At 36.7% G+C, this 17,781-nt stretch overlaps 1 protein-coding gene across 3 annotated transcripts in view; it reads left to right on the forward strand.

Annotated features, from left to right (window-relative positions):
- Nucleotides 1-17,781, forward strand: part of SDCCAG8 (SHH signaling and ciliogenesis regulator SDCCAG8) — a 278,824-nt gene that overhangs the window by 170,929 nt on the left and 90,114 nt on the right. For all 3 annotated transcript variants that reach the window (XM_060192058.1, XM_016193181.2, XM_060192059.1), the window contains 3 exons: nucleotides 6,119-6,246; nucleotides 8,321-8,429; nucleotides 16,481-16,612. In XM_060192058.1, the coding sequence (XP_060048041.1) occupies nucleotides 6,119-6,246; nucleotides 8,321-8,429; nucleotides 16,481-16,612 (369 nt within the window). The remainder of the gene's footprint in view (nucleotides 1-6,118; nucleotides 6,247-8,320; nucleotides 8,430-16,480; nucleotides 16,613-17,781) is intronic.

Raw genomic sequence — 17,781 nt, forward strand, 5'->3', positions numbered from 1 at the left:
TTTGTGAGTGGTGAAGCAGGGATGCAGGCATCTCGCTAAATCTGTCCCTCTCTATTTCCTCCACCCCTCTCAATTACTGGCTGTATCTATTCAATAAATAAATAAAGATAATTTTTAAAAACACATTTATTTTAAAAAAGATATATGTTCATTCCCATTTTAACTGTCCCAAAGTGACCTAGAAGCCAAGACTTCTCAGTAGTGGTGAGAACAACCTAGTGACAGATCTCAGTTTCTAAACACTGACAGTCACAAGAGCCCCTGCACAAATGCATATAACAAAATTTTTACAAGAATAGTAAAAAGTAAACCTGGAATATTTTGTAGAGAAGTGCAAGAATAATGCAGGTACATCATAGAGAAACCGGCTTAAAGCAGTTCTCAATGATAAAATCGAGGATGAGTTGAACATAAATGATTATAATGAATTATAACCTAGTGGATAGAAGAAGAATTGTTTATTCATCGTTCTGTATAAACTAATAAATGAGAAAGAACAACTCTTCCTTACAGCACAATGTTAACCAAAAAATAAGAATGTTAAGAGTCTGCATCAAGTGAAAACACTCGTAGGTGAAAGTCTGATGAGGACTAAGATTTCTGCATGATCGTGGTGTCTCCCAGCAAATCACCTGTGTTAATTACAAAGAGGAAATTAGTAATTTTACAGTGGAGAAATCTGGGAAGAGACTACCTAACAAACAGTGCACTGGGATTGGCACATACCAATTATACTTATTTCTTCCTAACTCTATTTAGTGATTTTACTTGCTTGGCTTAAAATAGGCCGTCATAAAATGATGAAAATTGGTAAACACTACAAGTGGGCAACATAGTGATAATAAGTATTATTCAGTACTTAGATGCAAGTGGCCCCAGATTCTACCAATAGCTCCCCACCTGCAGGGGAGTCACTTCATAAGCGGTGACGCAGGTCTGCAGGTGTCTATCTTTCTTTCCCCCTATCTGTCTTCCCCTCCTCTCTCCATTTCTCTCTGTCCTATCCAACAAGGATGACATCAATAACTACAACAATAAAACAACAAGGACAACAAAAGGGAATAAACAAATATTAAAAAACAAACAAACAAAAACAATCCCAAGTATCCACAAAGGTTTAAGGGTTCTCTTGCCTACTGCGTAGAAGAATGGGATAAGATCGCTGGTCTAATAATTTAGGTTTTTTATTGTTATAAAAATATCAAAATAAAAACAACAGTAAAATTAGTAGACAGCATGATGTTTTCCAGGTCTGAGAACAATAAAAAATACTGTAGTTGCTAGTGGTTAGTAGGGGTAATGTTCTTATATTTGAGCAAATAAAGAAATACTAGAAAGAGATGAGGGCTCTGAACTGGAGAGAGACGAGGAAAAAGGGAGGGACATTTAGATGTAGCAAAGGGTAATGTAGGGCTTGGAGGGGAAGAAAGGATGGGCCCTGGAAGAAAAAGTGGTCAAAAACTAAAATCTCTTTTATTCATTTATTTACTTATTTATTTATTTTCCCTTTTGTTGCCCTTGTCTTTTTTATTATTGGTGTAGTTGTTACTGTTGTTGTTGTTGATGTCATCGTTGTTAGATAGGACAGAGAGAAATGGAGAGAGGAGGGGGAAGACAGAGAAAGAGAAAGAGATAGACACCTGCAGACCTGCTTCACCGCTTGTGAAGTGACTCCTCTGCAGGTGGGGAGGCGGGGGCTCGAACCAGGATCCTTGCGCTTTGTGCCACTTGCGCTTAAAATAAAATCTCTTTATGCTGTGTTAGTTTTCCACCTTGTACCTTTCTGACAGTGTACTTCACATTCTACTTTCTGTTTTAGCCATTTTGAATTCATTACATCAAAGACTATAATAGTTATGTTTCTTTGACTCAGTGCCCCAGCAGTGTCTTTCACACAACAGTATTTTGATAAATATTAAATGAACTTATAGTAATTCTTCTCTAATATTTTTCTGGATATGGGCATGATTTTTATCAAAAAAATTTATCAATAATCTGCTGTTATATTAACTATTAACCCTAGAGTGCTATGAAATAGACTTCCTTAAAAAAAAAAGATTTCAAATCCCACCTGTTATTTCATCACTTACAGTTTAATTGTTGAACAAATTCTTTAAAAAAAAATTTGTTTCTATTTATTTATTTCCCCTTTTGTTGCCCTTGTTTTTTATTGTTATTGTAGTTATTGTGTTGTTACTGATGTCGTCTTTGTTGGATAGGACAGAGAGAAATGGAGAGAGGAGGGGTACACAGAGCGGAGGAGAGAGAGACACCTGCAGACCTGCTTCACCACCTGTGAAGCAACTCCCCTGCAAGTGGGGAACTGGGGGCTCGAACCGAGATCCTGAAGCTGGTCCTTGTGCTTCGTGCCATGTGCCTGTACCCAGCTGCACTACCACCCGACTCGATTCTGAACAAATTCTTAATGTTATATGCTCATTTTTCCAACTGTAATGTGAGAGGATTTAATTAAACAAATCTGAAATTTCCTTTCAACTCTACCATCCCAAGTTTATACATGAAAAAAAAAAGTCACTAAAAAAACCAGGCAGATAGCTCATTCTGTTAGAGTACCAACTTATATGTCTGAAGCTGCAAAGGCCCCAGATTCAATCCCCAGCAATACTTTATGCCAGAGCTGAGCAAGGTTCTGGTACTCCCTCTTTCTCTCCCCCAATACTACTCTCTACCATTTTTTCATGATACAGCTTTTTAAAAGCCTATTAAATCAGAAAGAACCTTAAAGGGAGAAGGCAACATATGAGGAATGTGGGGGGGGGAGCAAAATGTGGCACGTAGGTATGCAGAAAAGAGATGATGCATAATTTATTCAGTAAAGTGAGAGTTGAGGAAAAGTTTCCAGAATTGAAAGTGATATGTAATTCAACATTTATTGATAGAGTTTTTTGTTTTATTTTATTTTGTTCATTAATTATTTTATTTTTATTTTTAACCAGGGCACTGCTCACTTTTACTTATGGTAGTACTGAGGGTCAAACCTGGGACCTATAGTGCCTCAGGTGTGAAAGTCTTTTTTGCCTAACAATGATCTATCTTCCAGCCCAATAGAGTACTTGAAAATTGTATTTTATAAGGATAATTGGAGTAAGACAGTAGGTTTTTTTTTACATTACATTTAGGATGTCAGCAACTAAGTAAGTTCTCAGGCTAAAATGGATGGTGAGCCATTACTTAAGCAATTATGGAAGCTAGACCTTCCACCTTCTGCATCCCACAGTGACCTTGGGTCCATACTCCCAGAGGGTTAAAGAATAGGAAAACTATCAGAGGAGGGGATGGGATACAGAGATCTGGTGGTGGGAATTGTGTGGAGTTGTACCCCTCTTATCCTCTGGTTTTGTTAATGTCTCCTTTTTAAAATGAATTTTAAAAAAAGAAAAGTTTAGTTCTGGTTATAGCTTTTGTCTTGTGATAATCACAGTAGTGCCCTTTTCACCAGTGTCAAATAGATACAGGTTGGAACAATGTATTTTATGGTCATCCAGTTTTAGGGATCCCAGAGCTCAGGTTTCCCACGTATATCCCCTGCTCTGATTTGTTGTGGGGATGATTATTGGTGAGAGACTTCACAGTGTTCTGTTCAGGCTGACTCCTTCAGCAACATGTTCACTAGCTGGCAAGACCATTAGGTCCATCCTGTTCTGTGTACTACTACTCTTCTTCATTTCCTTTTTCTTATCCCTGCCCCTTTTCCCCTCCTCCCCTTCATACATTTGAATGTTTTTGGCTTTTTTTCTTTCTTGATGAGATTCTCCATTTTCACTTAAACACTACAGCCTTCCTTACCCCTATGCCAAGGATATAAGAACCCATTCATTCACCGTTCACTGTCCACTTTCTAGGCACCAAAAACTAAGCTGAGATCAGGTTGCAAAAAAATGGGAGCCAGGCAGTAGCAAAGCAGGTTAAATGCACATGGCAAGAAGCACAAGGATGGGCAGTTAGAGCCCCCGGCTCCCCACCTGCAAGGGGACACTTCACAAGTGGTGAAACAGGTCTGCAGGTGTCCATCTTTCTCTCTCCTGTCTGTCTTCCCCTCCTTTCTTGATATCTCTCTGTCCTGTCCAACAAGGGCAACAAAATGGGGGAAATGACCTTCAGGAGCAGGCAAAAAAAAAAATGGAGATGAGACAAACAATAACTACAGTATGATCAGTGTTATCTTTGTTAGATATATCCATGAATAGCATATATTTAAGTTACTGAAGAAAGAAAAATTAACTTAGAAGAAACAGAAAGTAGAGTTGGGGGAGCTTTGAACAGTCAAGTCCTTAAGCAAACTGTATGTGTCAAGCAGGGGTGGGAGGTGGGGGTGGGGTGGGTGGAGGTGGGTTAGAGGTTGGGGGTTGTGGGAGTGAGATACATCCCAGGAAAACAAAGAGACATGTGCATTGATCCATGGCCAGAAAAACCCATGGTGTGATTGGGAGTGCAAAAAGTGACCTATCTGACTATCCATTTGTTGGAATATACCAGTTTGTAACTGAGCGTGAGGCAAGACTGGATCAAATCCAAGGAGGTATTGTCATTTGAAGTACCAGAAGGGACCTTATTTCACATTTAGTATGGACCCCTAATGATGCCAATTGAGTGAGGTGTGGGTGTATTTTCACTCTAATTCTACACGACAACATTACCACATGCATTGACCAATTTCAATACAGACTTTCCTTATGTTGCTTTATAATTAGTAGCCAGTGAATTGAAGTTCCACAGCGGTACATAGACTGGTGGTGATAGCTTTATGGGATTGTTTATTTTTAGTTTGGCAAAAGCAAGGCAGTAAATATCTCAATTAGTAAACGAAAGCAGCATGGATGAGAAATGCCCACAAGGAGATCAGGAGTTAGAAATAACTAAGTTAGTTAATTGAAGGAAACCTTCAGGATACTTACCCATGCTTAAGAGTATTAAAAAAACAAACAACAACAACAAAAAACAGCCTAATATGTGTGTCCCTATGTATGCGTGTGAAGTAGAGATTGATCTTCTCATGAACGTGTGTGTGCATGCACACATACACACAGCCTTATTATCCACAGTGTGGTGAAGTCTTTTGCATTATTTAGGTTCTAATTGTTCAGGAAATGTCTCTCTTTTGGAGCCATTATGATACATTTGGCTGTTGATCTAATGGGATGGCGCCATCACGAGTGGGATAGAATTTTGTCTTTGAATATGGAAGTTTCTCAGCTTGCAGTTCTTCCAACGTGAGGCCAAAAGGGATTTTATTACAACGTACTGGGAATCTATACATTTTCATTATATTCATATTACATGACCCAATGTGTGAAAATACTTAATGAAAACATGTATGTGGTACTTCACATGCATTGCTTGAGTTATAAGCTTCCATTTTAACTTTGGGAGGAAAAGCAGAGAGACTTTATAAAGCTTAATTTCAAGACTTTAAGTTCTGGTATCTTCCTACTATTCCTATAATTCCTAATAAGTTCTGGTATCTTCCTACTATTCCTATAATTCGAGTCTTTAAGAAATAATATTAATTCAGACAACAGAAGATTAGCTGGTGGGACAAAAGAATAAGGATGCTATAGAAAAAGATGTTTCTGGGGAAGCAATTACAGAAGCCAGACCTTCCACCTTCTGCAACCCACAACGACCCTGGGTCCATGCTCCCAGAGGGATAGAGAATGGGAAAGCTATCAGGGGAGGGGATGGGATATGGAAATTGGGTGGTGGGAATTGTGTGGAGTTGTACCCCCTCTACCCTACGGTTTTGTTAATTTATCCTTTCTTAAATAAAAAATAAATTAAAAAAAAGAAAAAGATATGTCTTTTTAAAGCTACAAAATACCCTTATTTAATTGTCATGATTTTTTAAAAAAATTTTTCAAGTCATGTACTTTGGTTCATTTGGATTCACAACATGCATTTAACATTGCACAAAAGGTAGGTCCTTTGGGTTTTCCCCCTAAAGTGGGGTTGTTGGGGAGGAGGAGAGTGTAGAGAGATTGTTGTCTTTTTAGTCTTGACAAATTAATGCATCATAAACTCTTTGCGTTCTATAGAGGAAGTGATAGCAATTCATGCATCTGTATATTCAGTTTCTTTCTGTCTTTTCTCTGCTTTGTAGACTGGAAAAAGATAGCATTCAGCAGAGCCTTAGCAATGAAGCAAAGGCCCAAGCCCTTCAGGCCCAGAAAAGAGAGCAGGAGCTGACACAGAAGATACAGCAAATGGAAGCCCAGCATGACAAAACTGGTAGGTGGTAGGGAAAGATTAGAGCCTGGGCACTTGCTCACAAGCCAGGCCCACGCCTTACTGTGAAATGACATCAGGAACACCTGTAACCTTTGGCTGGCCGAAGGGAGCAGATGCTAACTACACCGGAGATTCCGAATTACATATTAGTTAGCGTTTAAAAGAGAAAATGGAAAGTATTGCCCACTGTCTGTTGATTTCAGAGTGCTGCTCTCACATCTGTTGCACCATCTGGATTATGAGTTTATTTACCTGTGTTCAAGAAACGTAAAGCTGAGAGAGACCACAACAAAGTAGAAAAACAAAGGGCTTGTTTTTGGCTGGGTTTGCAGGCACACATGTTATATAAAGAAAATAGCATCAGAAGCTCTGCGGGAAATGCTCTGAGCTTACAGTTAGAGTCTCCTGAATAGCATTGAACAGTTCCCACAGTACACACATTATAGCTACTCTAAAAGCCTAATGAGTTTGCTTCAGCTTCCAAACTGGAGAAAAGCTTTAGCCATTAATCGGTTCTTAATTCACTGTCGCAGCTGGATGTAATTCAGTGGCTCCAAATTGATATGTTCCTTTATTTAATCTTTGCAGCTTCGAACATTTTTAGCATTTGTATGATTTTTCCCCACCTCCCCCAACCCAATCTAGAGTGATGTTTAATCCCTTGCATTCTTCAAGTTCTCACAACTGCTGTTAAAATTCACTAATACAAGGCATTGACCACAGCTGGCAGCTTGGCTAAAAATTGCCATCTTTCATCACGTTGGCGCTATTCTGCAGACTGAGTTGGCCAGTAACTCTTTACCTTTAATTTGAAAGTAAAATGCACTTTGAAAATAGGCAGTTTGATTTGTTCTGTGAGAGCATTATGTAGTTCCTTTCACTTTTGAGTTGTGTGTTCACAGACAGTGTGAGTCAAAACAAGACAGTGTCAGTCATTATAATTCCACACCACATATTCCAAGCTGATTGTACTATTAAAACAAAAGTTTAATTGATCTTGTCTCTTCCAGAAAAATGTTGCTTGATTTTAGTGCCTTGGTTTATTTTGCTTTGTATGCTATATGCTTTTTTGCCAATCATTAGCTAAAATTGAGAAGGAATAAAGGGCTTTATTGCATCTCATACTTAAAGATATCTTCAAATTAGGTAACATATACTGTATTTAATGACATGATGGAACATTACAGCTTATCCTACAGGTGAATAAAATTCATTAATATAAAGAGGCAAATGTCATATTGACACATAATTCCTTCAAGCTCTTCAGAATTTATTGTAACAACAATTGGCCAGAAGAGATGAAAAATCACCAGATTTAGTAGTTTTTTTTTTTCCCCACTAAAAACAAGTGGAGGAGATCACAGAATAAATTATTTGTCCCCATTACTACCAGGATACTTATCATGAATCTGGTCAGAGTTCTGAATGCTAGACTGAGACATGTACTATTAAAACCACCACAAGAACACTTTTTCATTTTACACAGACACACACACATGCAAATTCTCTCTTCCTTCTTTAACCAGATCTTCATTTAAATTCATGGTATTGACAATGAAATAAAAATTCTAAGGAAGTTGATGTATTTCATCTTCATGGATGGGGAATGGTCAGATATGGGAGAAAAAAGGCAACATAAAGCATGAATTATAGTGTAGAAAAGAGTTCCTCAATCACTACACTTTTTGTATTGTTTGGTTGTGATTATTTTTGACACTGTTTATAGTAAAATTGTCAAAATAAAAATATAATAGCTTTCATATTGCTTCTATCCAAGATAGAAGCATCTATTTATCTAGCTGAGGTATTTGACAATTTATCAACATGTTAAAAGACTGCATCAAGCTGGTATGATCAAAAATATTTCTAGTATGTAATTTAGGAAAATAAATGTCTCATAAAACTTATTGTCTTGACAGATAAGTATCCCTTTGACTTAGGGTATTAAAAGTGGTCTAGTGGTGTATAGAAAGTGTGTGATGGTCTTAGAGCTTTTATCACTCTACATATGGGAGCACCGCAGAGCTACAACCATAACTGTCTCATCTTGGTGGGGGTTTATTGTCATTTCTAGAAAATGAACAGTTTTCACTGATGACCTCCCAGAACACATTTTTGACAAAGTTAAAGGAAGAGTGCTGTACACTAGCCAAGAAACTGGAACAAATCTCTCAAAAAAGCAGGTAGGTACTATTATACAATAATTTCAGAGAACTGTTTGCATGATGACTGTATTTTGCATAGAAAATCAGCACTTTCACTATTTTAGTTTCTGATGCAAAAATTAGATATATATTGATATATATCACTCCTGTAAGAATATTTTCTTTGCATATACATCTTAGTTGTTCAATACAAACACCTTGGTATTTTGTAAAGGTTGTGTCTATATAGTATAATTGGACTTTTTCAAGACACAAAAATTAAGATGATAGTTATTCTAATAGAAATAAATCAAACAGACTTTCATTGAAATGACAGTAAATCAAATATATAAGCACATATACATATATATGTATCTATAAATGACAACTGAGAACACTTTGAAATATAAACTAAAGCTACCCTTTCTTTGTACCAAATAAAATATCCATCACTCATTGTAAGTACATGCCTTTTTTATAAGCCCATTTATTTGAGCTTTAATAAATTTTATGCTACTTAATATCATATTGTTTCAAAATGAATTATTTTATATTCTAAGTCATAGGAAATCTCATCAGCTTCTTTGACTGTAACTGTACAATCTTATATAAACTTATTTCACTTCCTTGAGCTGTAATTTTCTCTTATAAATGAATGGCATTGGGCAAAATCACTTTGAGTTGAACTATAAAAGGTAACATCCACATAACTAGATGTCGAATATTACATTGCAATAACACATAGTGGAAGACTAGCCTATACATCATCTCTCCTGCATTTTTCTGAAATGCTCTTTGATCTACCTGGAATAAACAGTGTGTCTCAGCAAACAAGCTACAGACTTAGGTTTTTCAATCAGAAAGAATTTACAGCAGAAACAGAGTATGTCTGATTGCTCTAAATCACTTAGCCTTGAATTTATGCATCAGCAAGCTGGTTTAGCTGGTGGACTTTTCATCCCTAAATCTTTTAGAGAAGCAGAAGACTTATGAATCAATTTATTTCTGATCATAGGAAAGCAGAAGCACTCAAAATGTGCTCTGATTGTTCCACCTCCTAAAAAGAATACTAATTTAATATCTTGTTTGGGAAGAGGAAAAGCTCAGGGAACCAAGGTATTAGATACTTTTAGGAAATTTGAATAGGAAAACTAAATGATCTTGTCATGAAAGACATCCTCATGAAATATCAACCATTGCTATTCCTAACCAGAAGTATTTTATTTTCCTCACATAGATCTAAAAATAATTGTATTTCCTTAATCAATAGGCAATCACAAAGTTATCTTAAGATAATCCAATACCACATCAATATTAATCTGAAGGTTGTGATATTGTATTATATTAAGATTACTTTGTTTTATTATTAATAAAGGAAATATAATTCAGAAAACTAAAATGTACAAAACAGAAAGAAGTACTATTATTTAATTATCATATCTACTTGAATCAGGGAATATTATCTTTTTTTTTTGCCTCCAGGGTTATTTCTGGGGCTCAGTGCCTGCACTATGAATCCACTGCTCTTGGAGGCCATTTTTCCCCCTTTTGTTGCCCTTGCTGTTTCATTGTTATGGTGGTTATTATTATTGTTGTTATTGATGTTGTTGTTGAATAGGACAGAGAGAAATGGAGAGAGATGGGGAAAACAGAGAGGGGGAGAGAAAGACACCTGCAGACCTGCTTCACTGCTTGTGAAGCCACCGCCCTGCAGGTGGGGAGCCGAGGACTTGAACCTAGATCCTTATGCCGGTCCTTGTGATTTGCCCCATGTGAGCTTAACCTGCTGCGCTACCACCCGCCCCCCTATTATCCTCTTTTACATATGAGGAAACCAATATCCAAAATATTTATATAAATGGAAAATGGGGACCTGGGGTTCTATCTTAGGTATTTCTAGTTCCTAAGTCTGTATTTTTCTTTCTTAAAATAATTCCAGTATTTTCTATCTACCATTAAATAATTTCCAAGTCAAAGTAATTATGATAGGATAAGTTGGGGCAAGAAAAATTAATCTTTAAATTCTCATGGAGAAGTAGACATACTTGACCTGTGACCCTGAGAGCCTAAACTCTGTGCCCTGGGTACTTCCTTTTTCTACTCTAGATCTGAAACTTTGTATTGGAATAGTCAACTTGAACCTTAGTCCTTTCAGGCTCCTCTCAGTTTCATTCCTCTGGCTTCTGACTCTGAGTTTATCAATTGAATATGTTCATTTGTGTCTGACATATAGATGACACAGAGTACATTTTCATTGAATGAATGAGCAAACACACCACACTGGTTCCTCTGTTGATGGTGTGTAGTGAAAAATTCTTTGGAATTCAGAAAGAAGCAGGCTTGAGTCTTGCTATGTCATTAGCTTTGTGATTTTTGGCTATGGTGTCTAGTATCTTCAAGTCAAAAATGTATAGGGCATTGTGGGCACTAGACATTTATAAAAATATATATATATATTTATGTATATATATATGTGTGTGTGTGTGTAAAATACCTAGCAATATGCTTGACACACAGAAAAGTATGCAGCAGCTACTATGGTCATTGATGGCATCATTTCAGGGTCTTGGCAATTTGACTATTGTTTTCTCTAACTTCCATCTTTGCTTTGAGTACTTTTTTTTTTTTCCTTCCTAACACTCTATCTCTCAATGAAAACCTTTCTTTAAGGCAAAAAAGGACCAGAAAATATGTGTCTGGTTGTGTTTTAGATCTTGTTCTGCTGCCTTGGTTTGTAAATTCAAAACAGTAAGGTAGACATCTCCTGTAACTGTCTGTGTTCATCCAAAACTAAGGACTAGTGAATGACAAACAGAAAAAGCTAGGTCCTTATTATCGTTAAAATGTTTAGAGCCACTACAGTTTATAAAGTATGCATTTGGTGTATTCATAAGAAAATTGTAGATAGGATAAAATGTGATTTTAGGTTTTTGTTGGTTGGTTTACTCATAATTTCTTATTTCCGTCTGACTCTTTAAATGAAGACAATGGCATGTACAATGATTTATTCATAGAGAACTTAACTTTTATTTTGAAGTCATTTATAAAACTTGAAGGACATGAACTAGAAGACTCTTCATCCAATATAGCATATATTTTACCATGAGCTAGGACCAGGGTTTGAGATCCTTGTTACCATATCCGTGTATCTATAAAAGCTTCATGAGCCTTGGAGTGGCATTACAGTGTTTCTCCTTTGCTCTCTGTGCCTCTCCCTCTTTACAATAGATAAAAAAAAAAAAAGTAAAGAAACAAACAAAGAATCCACCAGGAGTGAAGGAATAATACAGACATGAAATCCAGCAATAAACCTGATGACTAAACACAAACAATAAAACAAACAACCGTTGGGGGACACAGAGTATTTATAAGTAAAAATTGTAAACATATCTCCAGGATGTGTGTGTGTGTGTGTGCATACCCCATGTTAAGCTTCGGGGTTAAGTAATTTTAAAGTACCCCTGTATTTTGACGAGAGGAAAGTTGTGGAGACTTTTCATTCATTCATTTATTGTTTGTTTGTTTAGCTTTCTCCTGTATTGCCATTGTGGACTGGCTCAGACTCTAAATGAAGTATATACATCATATGTTAATTTCTATCCAGAGTTTTCTTAGATTACTACAGTAAATCCTCTCTTATAGTAGATATGTTCGTTTTATGTAGACCAGCATTGTACAAGACACAGTTTTCTCTCTTTTCTTATTAATGGTGTTTCTTTAAGAGTTTTAGGTTATTCAGTTTCCCATAAACCAATGGATTAATATTCATTAAAATAAGGTTTTCACTCTCAGATCTATTCACTTGACTAGAGCCCAAGCAGAATCACTAAGAAAGCTGACAATCTGGGCTCACCATTCCACTATGCTTTACGCATGCGAGGCTGCACTGTGAAAGTACTTAGAAATGGCTCCTCCGTGTGTGTCTGTGGTTGTATATGTTTTCTCCTCAACTATGTCTACTGCTTCTGTTCTCTGGAAAGCCTCCACAGTGATTAGCACAGTACTTTCTGCACAGTGTGCATTCCACGCAGCTCTCGTGGTGACTGAAGCCCTACAGTTTGTGAATGGCACATCTATTTTAAAGCTAGAAACAAACTGCCAGTTCTGTGCATTTTGCATAGCTTATTTTTGACCATCAGACAAGAGATTTAATTCCATTTTACTTTTAATTGGCAGCAAGCAGACATAATGATTTCAGTGTAAGCTCACATAAACTTTTGCACCCCTTTTACCTTTATCCCCCAGGAATCTTAGAACTAACTTATTATGATTAACGAGGTTGTTTCTGAGGTGGGTAAGTGGATTTATTTTCAATATCTTTGGTGCAACTGTGATTTTTCTTAATCGAAGCAAAAGCAATGTTTGCTAGGTGTTTAGATGAATCAGCAATAAAATGCTTGTAGAGCAGTTTAAAATGAGGTATGGGAATTGCTCAGAAAGGTTGTGCACTAACTAGAAGTGCACATCTGCCAACCCAATGCTAGGTTTTAACCTGTCAACACTTGCACTTTGAAAATAACAGGAAACAGAGCACAGAATTGGGGTCTATGTGGGTTTTGTGTCTCTTCTTTCTCTTTTGCCATTGATTGTCACTTACTGGGTTGCTAGCCTTGTGGATTGATGTCTAACACTGCCCATTGTGTATTTGTGATTTGCGTTTTGTAATTAAGAGACAATGGGAGTCCACTGGGTCTCATTATATATAATGGTTGGTTTAATTTGTTTCACTTCTATCTTGTTAATTGTAAATTGATCATTAAGATTTGAATTCTAATCTGTCACCAGGGTTGTGGGTATTGAGGCTAGAGCAGTGATTCTGGTTTTAATCACTGATGATGAGAAACAAATTTTATAATTTTGGTACATATTGCAGTTCATATATTTTAACACTGTATTTTATAGTGTTATAAATATTGTTAAATGACTTTTAGTGTAGTTTTACTGTGTGAACTATAATGTATAAATTATATTACGGTTTTGGCAACAGTAGGTATCCAACTGTGTGAGTTTAATTGAAGTAACAAACATATACCCGGTTGAACTATTTTTTCTCTTGCTTGTTTAGCTGACATTAGATTGGGACACTATAAAATATTATATTCTGCAAGAAGAGACTGACATTTAGCCTCTGCTGGTTGTTAGCAAAAGTCAAATGAAATCTAAAAGAATAAAGAACGAAAGGGTCACGTTTTTCCTTAAAAAGCAATTATCACCATAATCCTAACTACAGTACTAAAATATACTACTTCATTGCAAATGCAATTATACAATATAATGAGTATGTTAAATATTGGGGAAAGTTCATGCTTCTGTGAAGCCAGAAATTACCTAAATTTTATATGAAAATGGCTTGGATTCTCAGCCCATGCGCACATACACACATACAAAATCAGAATAAGTTATGTTTCTAAATGAAATACTGAAAGCAACTTCAGTGCTGTGGTCTCTTTCACTCTTTCTGCCTCTCTGTCTCTATAAAAAAGAAAGGGAAAAAAAAGAGACAGGTCATAAAATTGAGTAGTTTAGTGACCACTTTTGGTTTTCCTCTGTGTATCTTTTTCTTATTCCATATAAATATTTTATTAGAACTTTGATGGAGTGTGGCCTAGCACTGTATTAAATGGTGCTTTCAAACTTTTTCTCATTTTCTGTTGCTTGGTTTGGTTTGGCTTGGTTTTATTGGTGGTTTTTTTGTTTGTTTGTTTTTGTTTTTTACCAGCTTATATCATTCATCTCTGGCTATTGGTGGTACAAGTCCTGTGTGCTACCACTGCATACTCTTCCAGTTCCAGTTTGTCTCACTTTTTATGCATTCCCAGTTTCTTAATTTTGTTCCCAGTTCTTTTTTTAATTAATTTTTCCAAGACCAAAGTGACTTTATCTTTTTCTTTAAATACAATATATGTCCATCATTAAAACTGAAAAATGTGAAAGAGGAAAAAAATTAATTTTGGATTTTGATAGTTAGAGATAGTCCACTTTCGTGCATGGTAGATACAAAATTCTACCTCTGTCCCATGCAGCCAGGCAAGTTCCTTCCTCTAGAAAACTGGGAAGTCCCTCTCTGAAGAAATCTAAAAATCAGGTTTTGGTTAAAATAGGAGTACTGAAGTTAGAAGAATAGAGAGGCAGGGGGCCAGGTGGTGGCGCACCTGGTTGAGCACATATGTTACAGTGCACAAGGACTCAGGTTCAAGCCCCCAGCCCCCACCTGCAGGGGGAAAGCTTCACAAGTAGTGAAGCAGGGCTGCAGGTGTCTCTCTGTCTCTCACCCTCTCTATCTCCCCATTCCCTCTTGATTTCTGACTGTCTCTATCCAACAAATAAATAAAGATAATAAAAATAAAAAAATTTTAAAAAAAGAATAGAGAGGTTAATATAAAGTCTGTATTCTGGAAGATGATCTTCCCACACATCTATTTCCAGCCATCTACTAGACCATTGATGATTGGGTTGTACACAACAAGCAGATAACTACAGCATCAGTCTCTTGCAAAACAATGGGTTTCTGAGAATATTTCAGAGGAAAAAATTGCAAATGATAGTGGGATCTCTGACAGAAGAAAAGAATGCTTGTCATTCCATTACTACAGATCCATTCATGTTAGGAAAATAAGCGCACACAAATGCAAATGTAATCATCATGTACACGATGTTAATCGTTTGCTATTAAATTAGCTATGCCAGCTAGAAGCAATAACCATGTTATAGAGATTAGACCTGAGTAGGTTCCCTTAACAGTAGTGATGGTTAATGAATGATAAGAATGTTTAGTTTTTATTTATTTATATTTATTCATTTCAGATAGAGAGAGGTAGAGAAAGAGAAAGTGAAAGAGACCACAGCACCAAAAGTGTGCTTCAATGCAGTAGGGCCTAGGCTTGAACCTTGGTTTCACACATATCAAAGCAGCACGCTATCCAAGTGAGCTATTTTGACAGCCCTGGTAAGTCTTTCTAAAGTGAGATTGGGTCTTTAGTAATTTTTTTTTTTTTTGCCTCCAGGGTTATTGCTGGGGCTCAGTGCCTGCACCATGAATCCTCTGCTCTTGGAGGCCATTTTTCCCCCTTTTGTTGCCCTTGATGTTGTAGTCTTGTGATTATTGTTGTTGATGTCATTTGTTGTTGAATAGGACAAAGAGAAATAGAAGAGGAGGGGAAAACAGAGAGGGGGAAAGAAAGATAGACACCAGCAGACCTGCTTCACCACCTGTGAAGCAACTCCCCTGCAGGTGGGGAGCCGGGGGCTGGAACCAGGATCCTTATGCCGGTCCTTGCGCTTTGTGCCACATGCACTTAACCTGCTGCACTACCACCCGACCCCCAAGATCTTTACTATTTTTAACTCATTTTTGCAGAAGCCATCACTACTAGAGATATGTATATCTTCCTATTATCTGTTGTGTAATTTCTGAAATACCTTACATACAATAATTTTTATTTACGTTATTGTATTTAAATACAGGATTTAAAGTAATGTTAAGTTTCTATAACAAAAACATGCTTTGAGGACCAGGTAGTGGCACACAGGGTTGAGCCCATAGGTTATCATGTGCAAGGACCAGGGTTCAAGCCCTTGGTTCCCACCTGTAGAGAACAGTGATGAAGTAAGTTCTATTTTTTTTTTAATTTTTTTGTATTTATTTATTTACTTATTGGTTAGAGACAGCCAGAAGTTGAGAGGGAAGAGGGTAGACAGGGAGAGAGACACCTGAAACCTTGCTTCACTACTTGCAAAGCTTTTCCCCTGCAGCTGGGGGCCAGGAGCTCAAACCCAGGTCCTTGTGCACTGTAATGTGTGTGCTCAACCGGTGCGCCACCACCTGGCTCCTGAAGTAAATTCTTTAGTTGTCTCTCTTTGTCCCTCTCCTTTCAATTTCATTCTGTCCTATCAATTTAAAGGGGGTGGGAATGAGGAATGGCTGCTAGGAGCTAAGGATTTGTTGTGTAGGCACGGAACTCCCAACAGTAATCCTGATGACAAAAAAAAAAAAAAAAATATATATATATATATATATATATATATATATTCAGGTAATAAGAACCCTAAACATCTATCATTTATGTGGGGTTTTTTTTTCCTCTTTCTAGATCTGAAATTGTTCACCTTAGTCAAGAAAAAAGATATACATACGACAAAATGGAAAAGTTACAGCGAAGAATTGATGAATTGGAGGAGCAATGTGTCCAACATGGACGGCTACATGAAATAATGAAGCAAAGGTAAAAATAGATATGCCATATATTGAATATGCTTGTTCAAAAAACAGCAGAACTTGCTGTTGAATTCATATGTTTTTTAGAGGGCATGATTTCTAAGTCTAATACTTTCACGCATTTATGTTTTCTCAACTTAGGTTGTTCTTATAATAAAATGAAGAAGTGAAAACTTTAGTATTCTCCAAAGACATAGAATTCAATTTAATATTGAACAATGTAAGAAAACTATTCACTGGGTGCCGGGTGGTAGCACAGTGGGTTAAATGAACATGGCGCGAAACTCAAGGACTGGCTCAAGGATCCCAGTTCGAATCCCAGACCCCCCCACCTGCAGGGGAGTTGATTCATAAGCAGTGAAGCAGTTCTTCAGGTGTCTGTCTTTCTCTGCCACTCCTTCTCTATCTTCCCCTTCCTTCTCTCTTGATTTCTCTCTGCCCTGTACAATAACAACAATAACAGTAACAAGGGCAACAAAATGGGAAAAAATGGTCTCCAGGAGCAGTGGATTCATAGTGCAGGCACAGAGCCCCTGAGATAACACTGGAGGAAAAAAAAAAACACTATTTATTTTCATGTGCAAGTTTTAATGCTGTAACATGGAAAAATTTAAAAGATAAATCTTCTAGAAATTGGGTTTCATATGTCTCTCTTTTAATGTGGTGCCAGAAGTTTTATAATACTATAAGTATTTTCCAAATTTGTAACCTTTTAAAATTATTTTCCTGTATAAAGGCTCTTTAATTTGTTTTTATTTCTATTTTGCTTAATTTCATATATATATGTTTCCCTTATCATTGGAGTTGAGTGACTTTGATCTCTGTGAGCTGAGTCCTGGGGAAAACCCCATATTTTCTTCTCTGCATCTTATGATTTGGGGTTTAATATGTATATTTTTTATTAATTTTGAATGTAGTGTTAAATAGTGATCCAGTTTCCTTTTTTTTTTTTTGCTTGTGACTGTCCAGTTTTCTGGAGGGCCTCTCTTCTTCATCGTATAGACTTGGCTCCTAAAATTATTATTTTTTTTAACAGAAAATGATGTGATTGAATTTGTATATAAAAAATGGCATTTCAGCTCCAGAGTGGATAATGGTTTGGAGTAAAGCCATCGTGTTTAGACAAGACCAGTTAGCAAGCTATGCTGGAGCAGTTAGTCAAGCAATGCTGATGAC

This window comes from Erinaceus europaeus, chromosome 6 (assembly GCF_950295315.1).
Source record: "Erinaceus europaeus chromosome 6, mEriEur2.1, whole genome shotgun sequence".
NCBI classification, from domain to species: Eukaryota; Metazoa; Chordata; class Mammalia; order Eulipotyphla; family Erinaceidae; genus Erinaceus; species Erinaceus europaeus.